The following is a 16,120-nucleotide window of genomic DNA, read 5'->3' as shown; positions in this document are numbered from 1 at the left end:
TCACGGGCCTCCTTCACTACGTCCATTCATATCAAGCCCACCAGCCACCTATAGAACCTCCATTTTGACAGCTGTCACTCAAACCATGTGAAGAAGCCTCTACCATACAACCCTATCACCCATGGAGTGTCAAAACATACTTATAACCTTACCAGAGCTTTTACTTTCAGACACTATTCCATCCAGCCCATTCAAACACAAATCTTCCATGCCATCTCCTCCTCTTGGTACCAATGACCCTGTTCACCAGCCACTGACCGGCACCCCTTTACTCACCAGATACCACTGCAGCCTTGAGAAGCTCAAGCACATCCTTCACGAAGGCTTGGACTACCTCTTGCCCTGTCCTGAGATGAGGGATATGCAACTCAAAATCCTGTCCACATTATCCAAAGAAGTGTTCTGCCACTCTTCCAACCTACAGAATATTCCTGTCCATCCCTACTCCCAATCCTGCAACCCATGAGTCATTCCCCTGTGGCAAGCCCGGGTGCATGACCTGTCCCATCCACCACATCCTACTGCAGTCCAGTCACAGACATTTCGTACCCTATAAAAGTAAGGACCACCTGCAAAATCAGCCATGTTATATATCAGGCATACTGAAATTGCTACACAGTATTCTATGTGGACATGACAAGTACCCAACTATTTACTTGCAGGAATGGCCATCACCAAACTATTAAATGAAATGAAATGATCATATGGCATTGTTGGCCGGGAGGCCCCATGTGGGGGAAGTTCGGCTGCCGTATTGCAAGTCGTTTTTAGTTGACGCCACTTCGGCGACTTTTGAGTCAATGACTACGAAATGATGATGGACACACAACACCCAGTCATCACGAGGCAGAGAAAATCCCTGACCCCGTGCACGGGAAGCGAGAACGCTACCGCAAGACCAATATGGAAAACCGCAAACTTGACCGTCCAGTTGCTGAACATGCTGCAAACTACAACACAAATTACTTGAACAGCTGCTTCACTACTCAGGCCATCTGCATACTCAGTTCTACTGCCTTCTCCCACCACTCTTTCTCCATCTGTCCCAAGTGTGTACACATGCACTCCCCCCCTCCCCGACCCCTTTTTTCTTTCCACTCTCCTCCCTTGCCTGTCTCCCTCTACACTCTCCCCCCGTGCCCTCATATTCCCTACACTCTGAACTCACGCGTGCCCCCCCCCCTCCCCCCCCCCTCCCTCCCCAGTCTCCATCTACACAGGCAGCTGCTTTCAATAATCAGTCGAGAGAGAGAGAGAGAGAGAGAGAGAGAGAGAGAGAGAGAGAGAGAGAGAGAGAGAGAGAGAGAGAGAAATCAAATGTTAGTTACGACTGTTTTCTATTACACATTTCTGTGCACCACATGTCAGTCTTAAGTCCTCTCTAAGTGATTACCTCTCCAGCATTTTACAGCTGTTATGTTTTTGTTATTAAACATGAACTTACCAAAAGAGGTATCTGTTCTTACAACTAGGAAAAACAATCCTGTAATGTTCATCTACAGTATTGGTGGTGTCCTGCTGAACAGAGTCGTATTGATTCAATATCTAGACGTAGTGTTGCAAAGTGACATGAAATGGAAGTAGCATGTAAGGTGCAGAAAGGTAAATGGTCAACTTGGGATAATTTCAGGCAAGTGCAGCACTTCTATAAAAGGGAAAGTATATAGACCATTACTGCGACCATTCCTCAGTCCTGCTGAAGTGTTTGGGATCCCACTAGAATAGATTAATAATGCTTTGCGAACTCAAATGAGAATCTCTGGAGGGAAGACAAGTTCTCTTCATGAAATGTTTGTGGAAATTTAGAGACAGAATTTGCTGCTAACTGCAGTGTGATTCAATTGCTGTCCACCTACATTTCACACAAGACTGGGAAGACAAGATAGAGAACTTTGTGCTCTTACTGAGGCACACAGACAATCATATTCCAATTCCTCCATTTTCAAGTGGTACAGGAAAGGAGTGTCATTTGAAGTATAATGGCTGGGCGGGGCGTGTGGTCCGTTGGTACAATGAGGCCTTTCGGTCCCAAATGGTTCGTAAAAAACAGTTGTATTTATATGGAGACACAAATATAGGCAAATCAACTCTTGCTGAAAAAATTTTGTCAAGGAAACAGCATGTCTATCTTCCATTTTGTTCAGAATTCGGTTTCGGTGGGTACGATCCGCTTGTTCATAATGTCATTGTCTTCGAAGAATTTGAGTGGGTAAGGTGGTGTCCGTACGCGTTGATATTGAAACGTATTGTCGAAGGACGTCCAGTAACTGTTAATGTTAAGAATAAGCCAGGAATGGTTATAAAGCACAGAGGCTTGGTTATATTTGTGTCCAATGAATTTACAATTGGTGATGAGGCATTAATTTCACGGTTGAATGTTGTTCATGCTGACTGCCATATAATTCATTGTTTACAAATGAAGGAGGAGGTGGCGTCGGACACGTCGGACGTGGAGGCCAAGGAGGAGGTTGTATGCATTTCGTCGGACGAGGATGATGACCCGTGCTCGCCGTGCACGCCCGAGGCGTTGGATACGCCGACGGAACATTCTGACTAGGCCATATTTCGGTAGGATGTGTAAATGGCGTACCGAGTATACACAGTCCGACGGAGTACGGTTTGAATATGGGAAGATGGGGGCAACTGAAAAATATGACGAGAACCCCTGCCATGCACTGTATGGTAGCTTGCGGATTATGTAGATGTAGCTATTGCTTGTACGGACATGTACATGTCATTGAAACATAAGTACATTGGAGCTGGAGTCTGCAATACCTTACACCCATTAAGCTTTGCCATAAAGCATCCATTTCAACTTTTTTAACAAAATTTTATGGTTATTGCTCACAATGGACCATTCTTGTTTCAAACTAAGTGACTGCCCCTTTAATAGAAATGCATGGGAATTGGGTAGACAAATTAGAATTGCGTGCAACAACATATTACCACAAATCATTATTCATCCCAAATTATGTTTCGAACTATCAACCCTCCAGTACCTCATTAGTTTATCAGAGTAAATATGTCCTAAAATTCTGTAACACCTTCATAAACACTGGTAACTATTTGTAAGACATTGTTATCTATCCGTACGCGCCAAACCAATTTCACACAAGATGCTGTTTCTGGCATTTGGGGCATTTTACAGATGAACTCTTAGATTTTCAGTTGTACTTTGTATTTAAACCTGTGAAATTTTAAGGTAAAAAAGATCTATTAACATCATCAATTTGTTCCTATTACATTTTCAGATGCCTTACAACTATTTATTGTTGTTACTATTATTATTATTATTATTATTATAGGTTTGAATTTCATTTTATTACATGGCCCATCTATACATATCACATTATTTCCTCAGAAAGTAAACGTAAATAAGTAAACTTACGTCTAAGGAAATTAAGGAAGTAACTATACTCAGAATGTTGACAACTTATAAATTTTTGCCTTTAATGAATAATAAGATACACTGATGTGAACAGTGAGCAACTGCAAATGGCGCACTTGCAAAAATTTCCAAGGCTCAACATTCCTGAACAGCTGCTACACAATTTCGACATCATTTCAATAAAAGAAATTCAAAATGTATTATAGATACACGAATAATCAAATTTAGAGATATCAAATCAAAGTTTAATTTCAACTATGTCAAATTACTTGAAGTAAAAGGTAAAAATGATTACGATTAATACTTGATTAATGCAAACCAGTTTAGAATTACATTATCAAATAAATGCTCAGCATGAATTCTAATCTATTTCCAGTTGTTGGAAGTGCAGTATGTGTGTCTCCCTCAACAGCTGGTTTTTAGTAATATAATTTCAACACCAACTGCATTCACATTTGAAATTATGGCACACTAGTTGCACCAAGTGTTGTAATAGGCAAATATATGTCGTACAGTGACAGGAACTCAACTGCAAAGTTATCTTCAACAGAAGTAATGTAATGTCCACAAGTGGCAATCATGCAAATCACAAGGAATAGTATATTATTTTTCAAAATATTTTGTTGTATTTGGGAATCGTTCATTTGTCACATCAGAACTTGTGCCTACATTGTCCTGGAAAGACAACTTCATCTGTTCACGATAAGCAGCCTGAAGCTCTAAATCTTCTCCAGCTGCTTCCATATCTGGTGTCTCTCTTATTCCAGCACTTGCCACAGCATGTCTTACTCCATCTGTAATCAAGAAATGAATTTTATGAACATTTAACTCATATCAGCAGTAAACCTATTAGTCTCTCAGTACAATCAAATAGATGGCCTTATCCAAAACGATAAAAAACTTCCTGTACAAAAACCAATGATTTCACAACACAGATTGCACAATTTTGAGCCTCATTCTCACAATGTAAACATCCACTACTCACTTACTAACCATTATACACATTGTATTTTTAAGGTGTATTTAACATTCAGCATTGGTTTATATTCCTACCGTTACTGGATCTTACAGACAACTGGTAGAAAGCTTCAAAAAACTTGCAAAATACTGCACCGTAACTTCCCAACAATGCTATAGTGTTATGTGTGCCAGCCATAAACTGGCTGTAAATGTGTTTACAACTAGAGCCAAGGACAACACTAAATGTATTTTTCAAAAATACTATGAATGGAAAGGTACCATATCTGTACAGAACAAAATGCATAAAACTTCTCAATTCAGTCAATGTAATCGTAGGAATCAGCAACAACAAGGCATGTGCAGATAATCTATTTCTCACAGATGCTGTATTCTGTGATGTTAGAAAGAGCATTTGCATGCACAGGTTGTTTTGAGTATCAACATCCTGCTTCTTTGAGGAAATGCCTGCTATTGGAACTGGATTCTTTGAGGGAGCTGCAAAAGCTGTAAATATTTTAGATTATAGTGACACATGTCCTCTGCAGGAGGTATTTACACAGAAATTTGCAAACTATACCTGTGGCTACTAATATAATTGTTCTGATTCATATTGGTTGCTTTCTGTGTGATAGATTTAATGTAATCAACCAGAGGCATTAAACTAGCAGAAATAGCATACAATAAAAGTGATAAGGATATTATAGCCCTAAACACAAACTTAATGTACACTGACAGTGAAGTGTGAGAATATATATGGCAAAGACGCAGATAACAGTGGCAACGGGGTCATACTGCACATATTGATAAGCAAAGAGGCAGGTTCACCTCTCGGTCTCCTGTCTCCTGGTTAGTAAGGTCCACACACAATACAACACTGGGCACTACACACCATAAATAAATGAGAAAACAAAAAATAATTCACAATAGCTTTTGGATCAATAAATGGATTAAACTCAAGAACGACACATTTCACCCGGATAGGGAACCCTCAGCTTATGTTTCAAAAAAAATTAAAATACCTGATAATGCTGAATCCATACAAGACACACAGTTCTTGAGTTAATAAAGAACACTGTGCAACTACTTTTTTAAATAGTAGCAATAATAAAGCTGCCATATCACCACACCAAGATGGAATGTAATAATTTTTAACTTTACACATTTCTGCAATGTCCAACTCCATGTGTTTTTGATGTAGACATAAGAAATATTCTACCTATTGCGCAAAACTTCATTTAGGATAATATACACACAATCGTATGATATACTTCTCACAAATCTTATTTCAACTGTTTATCATCATGTATGAACTTGTACAATCATGCTCTAAAATTTTAATTAATTTATTCCATAACAAACAGACTTTAGAACGAACAAAGGTGTGAGGGCTAAGACTTGTCTCAAGAGCGTAGGATGGGACAGAAGGGCAGTACAAAAGGTAGAATTGGCAGACATAAGAGGAGAGGTAGCAAACTCTTCTCATCAGAGTAGAAGTAGGAAAGACCCAGTGACAGGCTTATCCAGAAGACTTTGGAGTTGTGTAACTTGGGAGGACTTCTATGGAAGCACAATGTAGCCACTGTAATGTTAATTTTCATGGGATTTAATGAAGCAACAGTGAATCTGAGTAAATCATTTTGTTTGCCTCTTTGAGGTGAATTCAGCGACTTTTTGAGACATTCTGCCTGACAATTATTAACAGAGATATGGTGCAAATTAAGAATGACAACTTTTCACAGCTCACAGCTCACGAACTCCAATAGCTACAGAATGTACAATCTCAAATGAAAGAGAAATGTTTGCAGTTATGATTAAATTATTGTTCAAATATTCAAATGACAAGCTGTATGACACGGAATTTTAAGTATTTGAAAACGCAAATGTAACACTTGTTCTATTACACATACATTAGATATGATAGCAGCATATGATAACCCCACAAATTTCCTCCTCATATTTGTGCAGAATAGTTACTGTTAATATATACACTCCTGGAAATTGAAATAAGAACACCGTGAATTCATTGTCCCAGGAAGGGGAAACTTTATTGACACATTCCTGGGGTCAGATACATCACATGATCACACTGACAGAACCACAGGCACATAGACACAGGCAACAGAGCATGCACAATGTCGGCACTAGTACAGTGTATATCCACCTTTCGCAGCAATGCAGGCTGCTATTCTCCCATGGAGACGATCGTAGAGATGCTGGCTGTAGTCCTGTGGAACGGCTTGCCATGCCATTTCCACCTGGCGCCTCAGTTGGACCAGCGTTCGTGCTGGACGTGCAGACCGCGTGAGACGACGCTTCATCCAGTCCCAAACATGCTCAATGGGGGACAGATCCGGAGATCTTGCTGGCCAGGGTAGTTGACTTACACCTACTAGAGCACGTTGGGTGGCACGGGATACATGCGGACGTGCATTGTCCTGTTGGAACAGCAAGTTCCCTTGCCGGTCTAGGAATGGTAGAACGATGGGTTCGATGACGGTTTGGATGTACCGTGCACTATTCAGTGTCCCCTCGACGATCACCAGTGGTGTACGGCCAGTGTAGGAGATCACTCCCCACACCATGATGCCGGGTGTTGGCCCTGTGTGCCTCGGTCGTATGCAGTCCTGATTGTGGCGCTCACCTGCACGGCGCCAAACACGCATACGACCATCATTGGCACCAAGGCAGAAGCGACTCTCATCGCTGAAGACGACACGTCTCCATTCGTCCCTCCATTCACGCCTGTCGCGACACCACTGGAGGCGGGCTGCACGATGTTGGGGCGTGAGCGGAAGACGGCCTAACGGTGTGCGGGACCGTAGCCCAGCTTCATGGAGACGGTTGCGAATGGTCCTCGCCGATACCCCAGGAGCAACAGTGTCCCTAATTTGCTGGGAAGTGGCGGTGCGGTCCCCTACGGCACTGCGTAGGATCCTACGGTCTTGGCGTGCATCCGTGCGTCGCTGCGGTCCGGTCCCAGGTCGACGGGCACGTGCACCTTCCGCCGACCACTGGCGACAACATCGATGTACTGTGGAGACCTCACGCCCCACGTATTGAGCAATTCGGCGGTACGTCCACCCGGCCTCCCGCATGCCCACTATACGCCCTCGCTCAAAGTCCGTCAACTGCACATACGGTTCACGTCCACGCTGTCGCGGCATGCTACCAGTGTTAAAGACTGCGATGGAGCTCCGTATGCCACGGCAAACTGGCTGACACTGACGGCGGCGGTGCAAAAATGCTGCGCAGCTAGCGCCATTCGACGGTCAACACTGCGGTTCCTGGTGTGTCCGCTGTGCCGTGCGTGTGATCATTGCTTGTACAGCCCTCTCGCAGTGTCCGGAGCAAGTATGGTGGGTCTGACACACCGGTGTCAATGTGTTCTTTTTTCCATTTCCAGGAGTGTATTTAGTAAACAGGTGCAATTTAATTTAAATTACAACAATATAAATTAGGCGTCATTCGAAATTGATATGCCTGATGTCAATAGTGAAGACACCATCTTCAAAGGTGGCTGAAAACTCTTTTGTTACATTTGGTGTTTCATATTGATGTGTATTTTTGCATGTTTACTTTCTGTGTAGTATTTCACGTGAAACTGCTATTTATGTTTTCGCTGTTAATGAGATCTACAAGGCATAAATGCATGTGTAATGTCTGAGAATAACTGCATTAAACTGCACATCTTTTGGCATATGTAGCTTTCACCACCCGTCCTCGAACTTTTTTAGCAATAAAATCATTTTGAAATATTTAATATTTTATGGAGTCCTAAAATTAGTAAAACCGGATTTTATGGCCATTTTTTAATTATGAGGGCATGCTGAAAGGTAACCCCTCCAAATTTTTTATTCTGTTCTCAGTATCAGTTGAGGTATTATATTTCACGCATATTACACAGTCAACTTTCTGGCTTCACCGAGAGAAGTTTTAACTCTCTGCCGCTAGAGGGCTCCAAATTATAGTGCAATAACAACCTGGTGGTGTTGAATGTAACTATTTCAGTGCTTGACAAAATTGACAGAAAACTGAAAGCACAAATTCGAAGAGTTTATGTGCATATGGAGCATGCTCTCCTTCAGCATGACAATGCCATACCACACACGAGCACTGATACATCTGCAACAAGCCAATGCCTTGGGTTCACTACCATTAATTGTACTCCATGCAGTGCAGACTCCTGCTGGAGGTTTGAGTCCTCCCTCGGGCACGCGCGTGCATGCGTATGTGTGCGGTCCTTAGCACAAGTTCGTTTACCGTATTTACTCGAATCTAAGCCGCACTTTTTTTCCGGTTTTTGTAATCCAAAAAAGCGCCTGCAGCTTAGAATCGAGTGCAAAGCAAGCGGAAGTTCTTAAAAATGTCGGTGGGTGCCGCCACAACTTAGTTCTGCCATCGAATATATGTAGCGCTACACAGGCATGCTTTGTAGGCACAAAGATAAATACTGGCGCCAAAACCTCTGCATCAGTAAATAGATTTAAAAAAGGTGGAAGACAAGCTTTTTTTCTCCGCGCCGAGTTTCGACCACTGCATTTTCATACATTATCCAACGAAGTAAATACTAATTCCGTATTGTTCATCTTCGAATGTAGCAGCATTTCAATGTACTACGAAAACCCAACTGGCAAGAATGTTTAGGATGTTTGTCAATATGGTCAACTCTCCGTTCTGAATTTTTTCCTATCTGTGAGAAGAGATGGTTGCTAATAGGAACTTTTATAAATTGCGAATCACATGCAGTATTCTCGTCATCATAAGAATAATACGAATATAAACATTTTGCCATGTATTGTTTCGTGTTTGCTGCTATCTCATTTAAATCCTGTCTGCGTAATAAACCACAAAACTAGAGTGAGACAACAGCCAACGCGGAAGAATATACATATCATGTCATGTTTATATTCGTATTATTCTTATGCTAAACAGTGATACAGTCAGAAATGAAGCGAGGCAATTGACTAGATTTTTAAATCTAAGATGACTAATTTCTGTGCAGATTGTAATGTACTAAAGAGGCGCCTGCAAAGATTTTCAAACGGAGAAAAATTTTCGCTAAACTCTCGTTCAGAACATCATCTATCATACGCAGTCTATTATTTGGTTCTTGTTGATCATTATGAAAGAAAGCAGCAGTGTAAGTAACAAGAAGTAGCAGTCTCTTGATATTGTTTCGCTAATGAGAAGATTCCTCTCTCTCTCTTTTTCTTTTTTTTTTGTTATTTGTAAGCGGCGGTAGCTCGCACAAAAGCAAGCCATGCCGCGATCGGCGACAGGCCGTAAATACGCAGTATCAGAGTACGACAAACAATGCATGACACAGTACAGTAATGCATTTTCAGCGTAGAGTGACGTAAACACCTATAACAAAGAAAACTGCGCTTATCAGATCAAAGAAAAATAAGCAATCAATTCAAACCAGACGAAGCACGTGAAAAAGGAAGGGTACCCGTATAAATACGGACGGAGCGCCTGACGCATAGCAATGGCTACCTGGTAAAGCTTAACTGCTAAGCTTACGACTCTAACTAAACTACTGTAGCTGTATCGTCATTCATTCGACCTAAATTGTCTCATATTACAGTGGACCAACTTTGTTTCGATTTGGAGATGCGGCCTAAAACTTTTCTCCCCCCTTGAATTTCGAGTCTCAAATTTCAGGTGCGGCTTCGATTCGGGAAATTTTTTTTTCCTTGATTTTGAGTCTCATTTTTCAGGTGCGGCTTAGATTCGAGTGCGGCTTAGACTCGAGTAAATACAGTAAGTAGAGTGTAAGTCTAGGGATCGATGACCTCAGCAGTTTGGTCCCTCAGGAACACACACACACACACACACACACACACACACACACACACAGTGTTGACTTTGCCCCATCCAACTTTCCTCTATTTCCAAAACTTAAAGAACACCTTCGAGGACTTTGCTTTCATAGTGATGCAAGCACAGATGCAGCTGTGGTGCAGTCAGCAAATCTAAACATTCCACATTGACAAGTATCAACAAACTGATCTCTCATTGTGAGAAATGTGTTGTCACCGTGACTATTTTGTGGAATTAATATGTAGGCTAAAGATGTAGAATGTTAATTAAATTTGTTTTATTTAAAGAGCTTTAGCATAAGAACTTCGAAGGTATCACTTTTCAGCATACTCTCAGATAATAATTTAATGAGAATTGCACAAAAATAAGTACATTATGGATTACTGACTTCTAAAAAGACAATGTCTCACAAGACATGCGCATACTGAGGGAACGTTGAACCAGTTCTTCAAATATTTTATTTCGTAATGCTGCTGTCTCACTAATGAACACCTTCACAGTTAAAAAGCTTTCTAGTTCTTTCTTCCCAACACAAACAATCCAAATATTAATTTTTTTAAGACTTATTTTGTTATTAGTATTGAAAACTGTCGTTTGTTTTCCTTGTATAGATAGATTTAAACTCATTAATTTTTCCAAATATATGTGCTGAAAACGCTAGTCTGAACAACTCTTATCACTCAATTGGTTTTACCTTAAAAGAAGTGTGTGTTATAAAAGTTTGTAATTCAGAACTTAGTTCGAATAACTTTGTTAAGTCTTCCCTCGGTGTGCAGCAGAGCATTTTATATCTGCTCCCATAATCTTCACGCAATATTGAAAACATTCAGCACTGAAGAGAGTGGAATTAATGTAACTGATCATTTTTACTACTTCATCAAGAACCAATTTTAGATTTGAAATCTTGTTTATCACAAGCTCTTGTTCATACAGGATACAATAACTGGGTGCTTTACTTATTAGTGATACTGCTCCTTACCAGTCACTGCCTTGGCCCCTGTCTGTACAAATATTGACACAATTGGAGGGTTTGTTTGAACAAATTGTTAATTGTGCTAAAAATTTCTTTTCCAATATAGTTAATTGGCAGTGATGTGAACATGACAAATTGTCTTTGAGTGAACATTTATATGGATATTGTACAATTATGAGCAACATGACCAGTCCAGCAGTGTCAGCTGACTCGTCCAATACGAATTTGTCATTTTGAAGATGACCAAACAGCTTTTATTTGATACAGGCTTCAAGACTGTCCATTCAACACAAAACAGTGTCACTCAAAAGCGGCACTGTAGAAACGTGCTTTGCAGATTTTCATCCAGCATGTTGTGTTATGTCTGCTGCGTATGGTTTTATTAAATTCTCAGTGACAGTGTGTGCTTTGCTCACTTGTGCAATAGGATAAGCTGACCAAATACAATGCATCCATGGCTTTTTCATTCACAGTTAAAGTTGCATACTTCATAGTCTTTTGGCTTCTTAATAACAGTTCTTTCTTATGTATAAAAAGTTCTTCATTTTTATCTTTGCAATTGGGATGTATAATGTCTAAATGTTGGCATATCTTAACAGGTGCCATGGACTGTACAATTGTTGTAAAGTAGCTTGTTACATAATATGCAGAGAGGTGAGCCATTAGAATCAACTAGACCTTTTGAGGTATTTGTGGACGAGAGAGAGCTTAGTGGAATGTTCCCAGCTTGTGTAGATGGTTGACATACGAGGGGGCCATCCTGGTACCCATGGCTGTTCTCTTTAATTGTTGGTACAGTGTTACACCGTCCGGCTTATCTGGATACTTCCCACTAACACCAACCTATCCGAACTCTGGAGATGGGAACTTGCCCTTCAGTATATCCTCTCTTCCCGTTATCCACCAGGCCTCAACCTCCGCTAATTTCAAGTTGCCGCCACTCATACCTCACCTGTCATTCAACAACATCTTTACCTCTGCACTTCCGCCTCGACTGACATCTCTGCCCAAACTCTTTGCCTTTTAGTATGTCTGCTTGTGTCTGTATATGTGTGGATGGATGTGTGTGTAGATTTAGTACGCTGCTTGTCACCTCATTTTAGACTATTACACACTGACAAGAAGAGGTTCCCAGGTGTGTGATTGACTTTTTGAAATTATTTACACCCTGCAGCCATTCAGCCCAGTGGCCCATATTTTGCGTGATATTTGGGAAGCTTAAAAATGATGTAGTCACAGTGGTGTTATGGTGTAGTGACTAAGGTACATTCTTAACATGCAGAAGGTTGTGGGTTTGAATCCTGTCAGGTGCTAGAAATCATCTTACTTTAAAATTTTTATTTAAATAACTTTGAACATTATTTTTATTCATTTAATTGTTTTAAATGCAATTTTTTTTACAATTTCTAATATTTTGGTACATCTTGTTAACTATTTCATGTGCTCTTATTTTGTCATTAAAAAAGAAAGATCAGAATGTCTGTGCATGTGATTTTTATTATTTCAATGTCACATTATTTAAAAATGGTGATCTATCAGTTTTTTTTAAAAAAAAGAAAAAAAAAAGTATGAAATTGTCTATTTACATTAGCTATGCAGAGGTTTCAATAATGTCATTTTCATTGCAAAAGGTACATTCTATTGAATGGCAATTATCACACGAACGTTTAAAAAACAAATTCTTATTGCACCATGGGGAAAATAATGCAGATGAAGATTTAAATTAAGGAAGGGGTTATTAATAAAACAACATTTAAGCAATATGAGGAATAGAAACCCACACAGTAGTGTTGATGAAAATATGAAAATGACAAAACAGAAGAAATTATATAAAAAATAAGTAAAATTCATATACACAAATACTCCAAATGGTAAAAAAAGATTATAAAACAAAATAAGAGCAAATCAAATAGACAATATGATTTAAATGACATGGCGAAGGATTAGTAATCTAAAAAATTACATTTGAACCAATTAAATAAATACGAAGAATGATAAGTCAATTCGATAAAGATGTGAAAATTTGTATGTTCCACACAGCCCCCCCCCCCCCTTCCCTGTTTTAATTACATAAAACAACAACAGTGATATCTAATAATTACATAGTACTCATGTCACAGCATGTGACACATCTTTTAAGATAACTGCAAACAAACAACTGGTGTTGTGTCTGAGTAATAATTGTCCAGAGTCCAAATAATCACACTTATCCTGTTTAAAAAGCTTTTTACTATTTTGAAGAAATTTAGTTGATACGGAACTTGACTCTCTTGCACTGTTGGTCCATGCACGTTCAGATTCTTTCTCTAGCTGACTTCTGTCTTACCACGTGGGCAATTATTCTATATTCTCCACAAGGATGGTTAACAAGGAAACAGGGGAGGAGAGAAGGAGAAATGACTGTGCAGGTACATTGGTGGGATAGAAGATGTATTTAATGCTGGTGAGAGAGCAAGGAAGAAGGGAATAGGCAGGTGGAGGGCAGGGGGTTACAGGAACCAAGAATGTGTTGATAGTGTTGGTGGGAAGAATCCAGATGGCACAGGAGTCAAAGTGAAGTGCAATGTGTTGGACAGCATGCATAGCAAGGGGTGGTCCAGTTGTCTCTTTGCCACTGTCTGACAGTGACCATTCATGACTGACAACAGCTTGTTAGTTGTGATGCCCATGTAGAACATGACACAGTTGTTGTTGCTAAGATGGTAGATTGCCCTAGCTACTTTCATTGGCAGCCATGATTTTAATGTGGCAGGAGATATCTGCAACATGACTACAGGGCTGGAGTAGATGGTAGTGGGACGATGCATGGAAGAGGTCTTGCATCTAGGTCTACCGCAGTGACATGAACCGTGAGGCATTATGGTTGTTGCACTTGGTAAACCTGTTGATGAAATGTTCACTTGCAATACTGCTAAAGAAATATGGGACGAATTACATGCATGATTTGAACGTAGCAGCACACAAAGTTTAAACAAGTTAACTGAAAACTCTACTTTGATCAAGCATGATCAAACAGTAGATGTTAGCACACATGGCAAACTGTTAAGTTTTTCATAGATCTAAATAACAAATTAGCAAAAGAAGAAGACAAGTGTTGACTGAAAGAATATTAAATGGATAAATTTTATCTGCTGTGTAGGGAAAAGATTTATGGATACAACCTCAGAAAATTAATATCTGAATTTACTTACTGCGAACTCTGAGTGAATGAAGTGCCTGAACAAAATATGACAACAAATACGTTTGTTATTTCTAACGTGCAAAAAAGGGAACAAAATAACAGTACGTGAATATTTCAAAAGGGCAAGCAAAATGAAAATTTCTGTATAATAAATGCAGACAACTATGTAATTGGGCAGTGGAGTGTCAACAGAACACATGAAAGTGCTGATGCAAGGCAGAAGGAGAAGGTCAGCAGAAACAATGTACTCACTTCATACACCACGAAACTACTGATGCAAATAAAGAGTACTGTGACAGTGGTGCTACAGAGCAGATTACCCTGAATAAATAGTATGAGGTGTGTTTGCCACACCGCGGCCGCAGCACTGTGATCAGCGTTCTGCGCATGCGCACTGGGTACCTACATCTGTTGTCTATGCACTGACGCCATTACAGTCTGATTTTTCCTTGTTTATGTTGTGTACCAAGTGATTAAAGATGCCTCTGATAATCGTTGAGTCCCGCCAACTGTGAAGTACGGGTTGTTATAAGATTTCTTAGTGCTAAAGGTCTAAAAGCGATCGATATTCATCGTGAGATCTGTGCAGTTTACGGAGAAAACATTATGAGTGATGGAATGGTCAGAAAGTGGGTGAGAGCATTTAAAGATGGCTGCACAAATGTGCATGATGAACAACGGAGTGGGCATTCTTCGGTCATTAATGAAAGTTTGGTGCAGGAAGTGGACAATACAGTGAGAGAAAACAGATGCTTTACACTTTATGTTCCAGCACTTGAAGAAACACCTGGGCGGTCAGCATCCTCAAGACGATGACTAAGTCAAAGCAGTGGTGATGCAGTGGTTAACAAGTCAGGCAGCAAATTTCTATGAGGAGGATATTCAAAAACTGGCACAACGTTATGACAAGTGCCTCAATATTAACAGAAATTATGTATAAAAGTAGATTAAGGTACAGGCTTTCACGTAAAAATGAAATTATTGAGATATCTTTTTTTAATTTCAAAATGGTACTTACTTAAAAAACATGCCTCGTACTTTGTTGATATCTCAATTAGACAACGAAATAAGTGGTTAAGTGCTAGAATGGACAACACTTTATATGTGCCAGATGCAAACTTCATGTGTTCTGTCAGTGCTGTCACATGTAATGGCTACAATACAACTTTTTTTCCATGAATGATTTGGTCATCAAAATGAACAACATGTAAAGAAATATTGAAGAAATTTGAAAATATAGAAGGTCATGAAGATGATTTGTTAAAAAAAAAAAAAAAAAAAAAAAAAAAAAAAAAAAAAAAAAAAAAAAAAAAAAAAAAAAAAGGCTATAGGGAAAATGCATATATACCATTCAAATTATGAGTAAACTGCTCTATAGTTACTGGCCAGTTAATCAATGCCTATGTTAATGGATCAATGATTACAGACATTCATGTGTGCTCAGTACTATGTATCTTTAAAGACAATCATAGTAAACTTCATTGAATTTTATTATGAAGTTTATTATGCATCTGATTTTTAAAGGAAGCTGAAACCTTGGTCATAATGTTAAACAATTTTAATGTGATGGAAACAAATAACCAATAATATGGAAGTGAAGGAATTGCTTTTGGGTAAAGGAATGGAATTATCAATGCCCCTACCTTATATCCATAAACAAAATGTAGCTGAACACAAAATTAGAACAACTGCTGAAGCTGCAAATTCAATGCTGAACTGCAGTAGATGAGCCACAGGAGTGTATGGGCAGAAGCTTGCAACACAGCAGTTTGTACATTAAATCATACATGAATGT

The 16,120-nt window shown here is 39.6% G+C and overlaps 1 protein-coding gene across 8 annotated transcripts in view; it reads right to left on the bottom strand.

The window, feature by feature from the left end:
* Nucleotides 1-3,425: 3,425 nt before the first annotated feature.
* Nucleotides 3,426-16,120, bottom strand: part of LOC124719303 (large proline-rich protein BAG6) — a 240,856-nt gene continuing 228,161 nt past the window's right edge. For all 8 annotated transcript variants that reach the window (XM_047248444.1, XM_047244970.1, XM_047248452.1 and 5 more), the window contains one exon: nucleotides 3,426-4,182. In XM_047248444.1, coding sequence (XP_047104400.1) covers nucleotides 3,992-4,182 — 191 coding nt within the window. In that variant the 3' untranslated portion in view covers nucleotides 3,426-3,991. The remainder of the gene's footprint in view (nucleotides 4,183-16,120) is intronic.

The sequence above is a fragment of the Schistocerca piceifrons genome, chromosome 1, assembly GCF_021461385.2.
Source record: "Schistocerca piceifrons isolate TAMUIC-IGC-003096 chromosome 1, iqSchPice1.1, whole genome shotgun sequence".
Taxonomy (NCBI): domain Eukaryota; kingdom Metazoa; phylum Arthropoda; class Insecta; order Orthoptera; family Acrididae; genus Schistocerca; species Schistocerca piceifrons.
The sequence above is the reverse complement of the archived record's forward strand: the minus strand, read 5'-3'. Positions and strand labels throughout refer to the sequence as shown.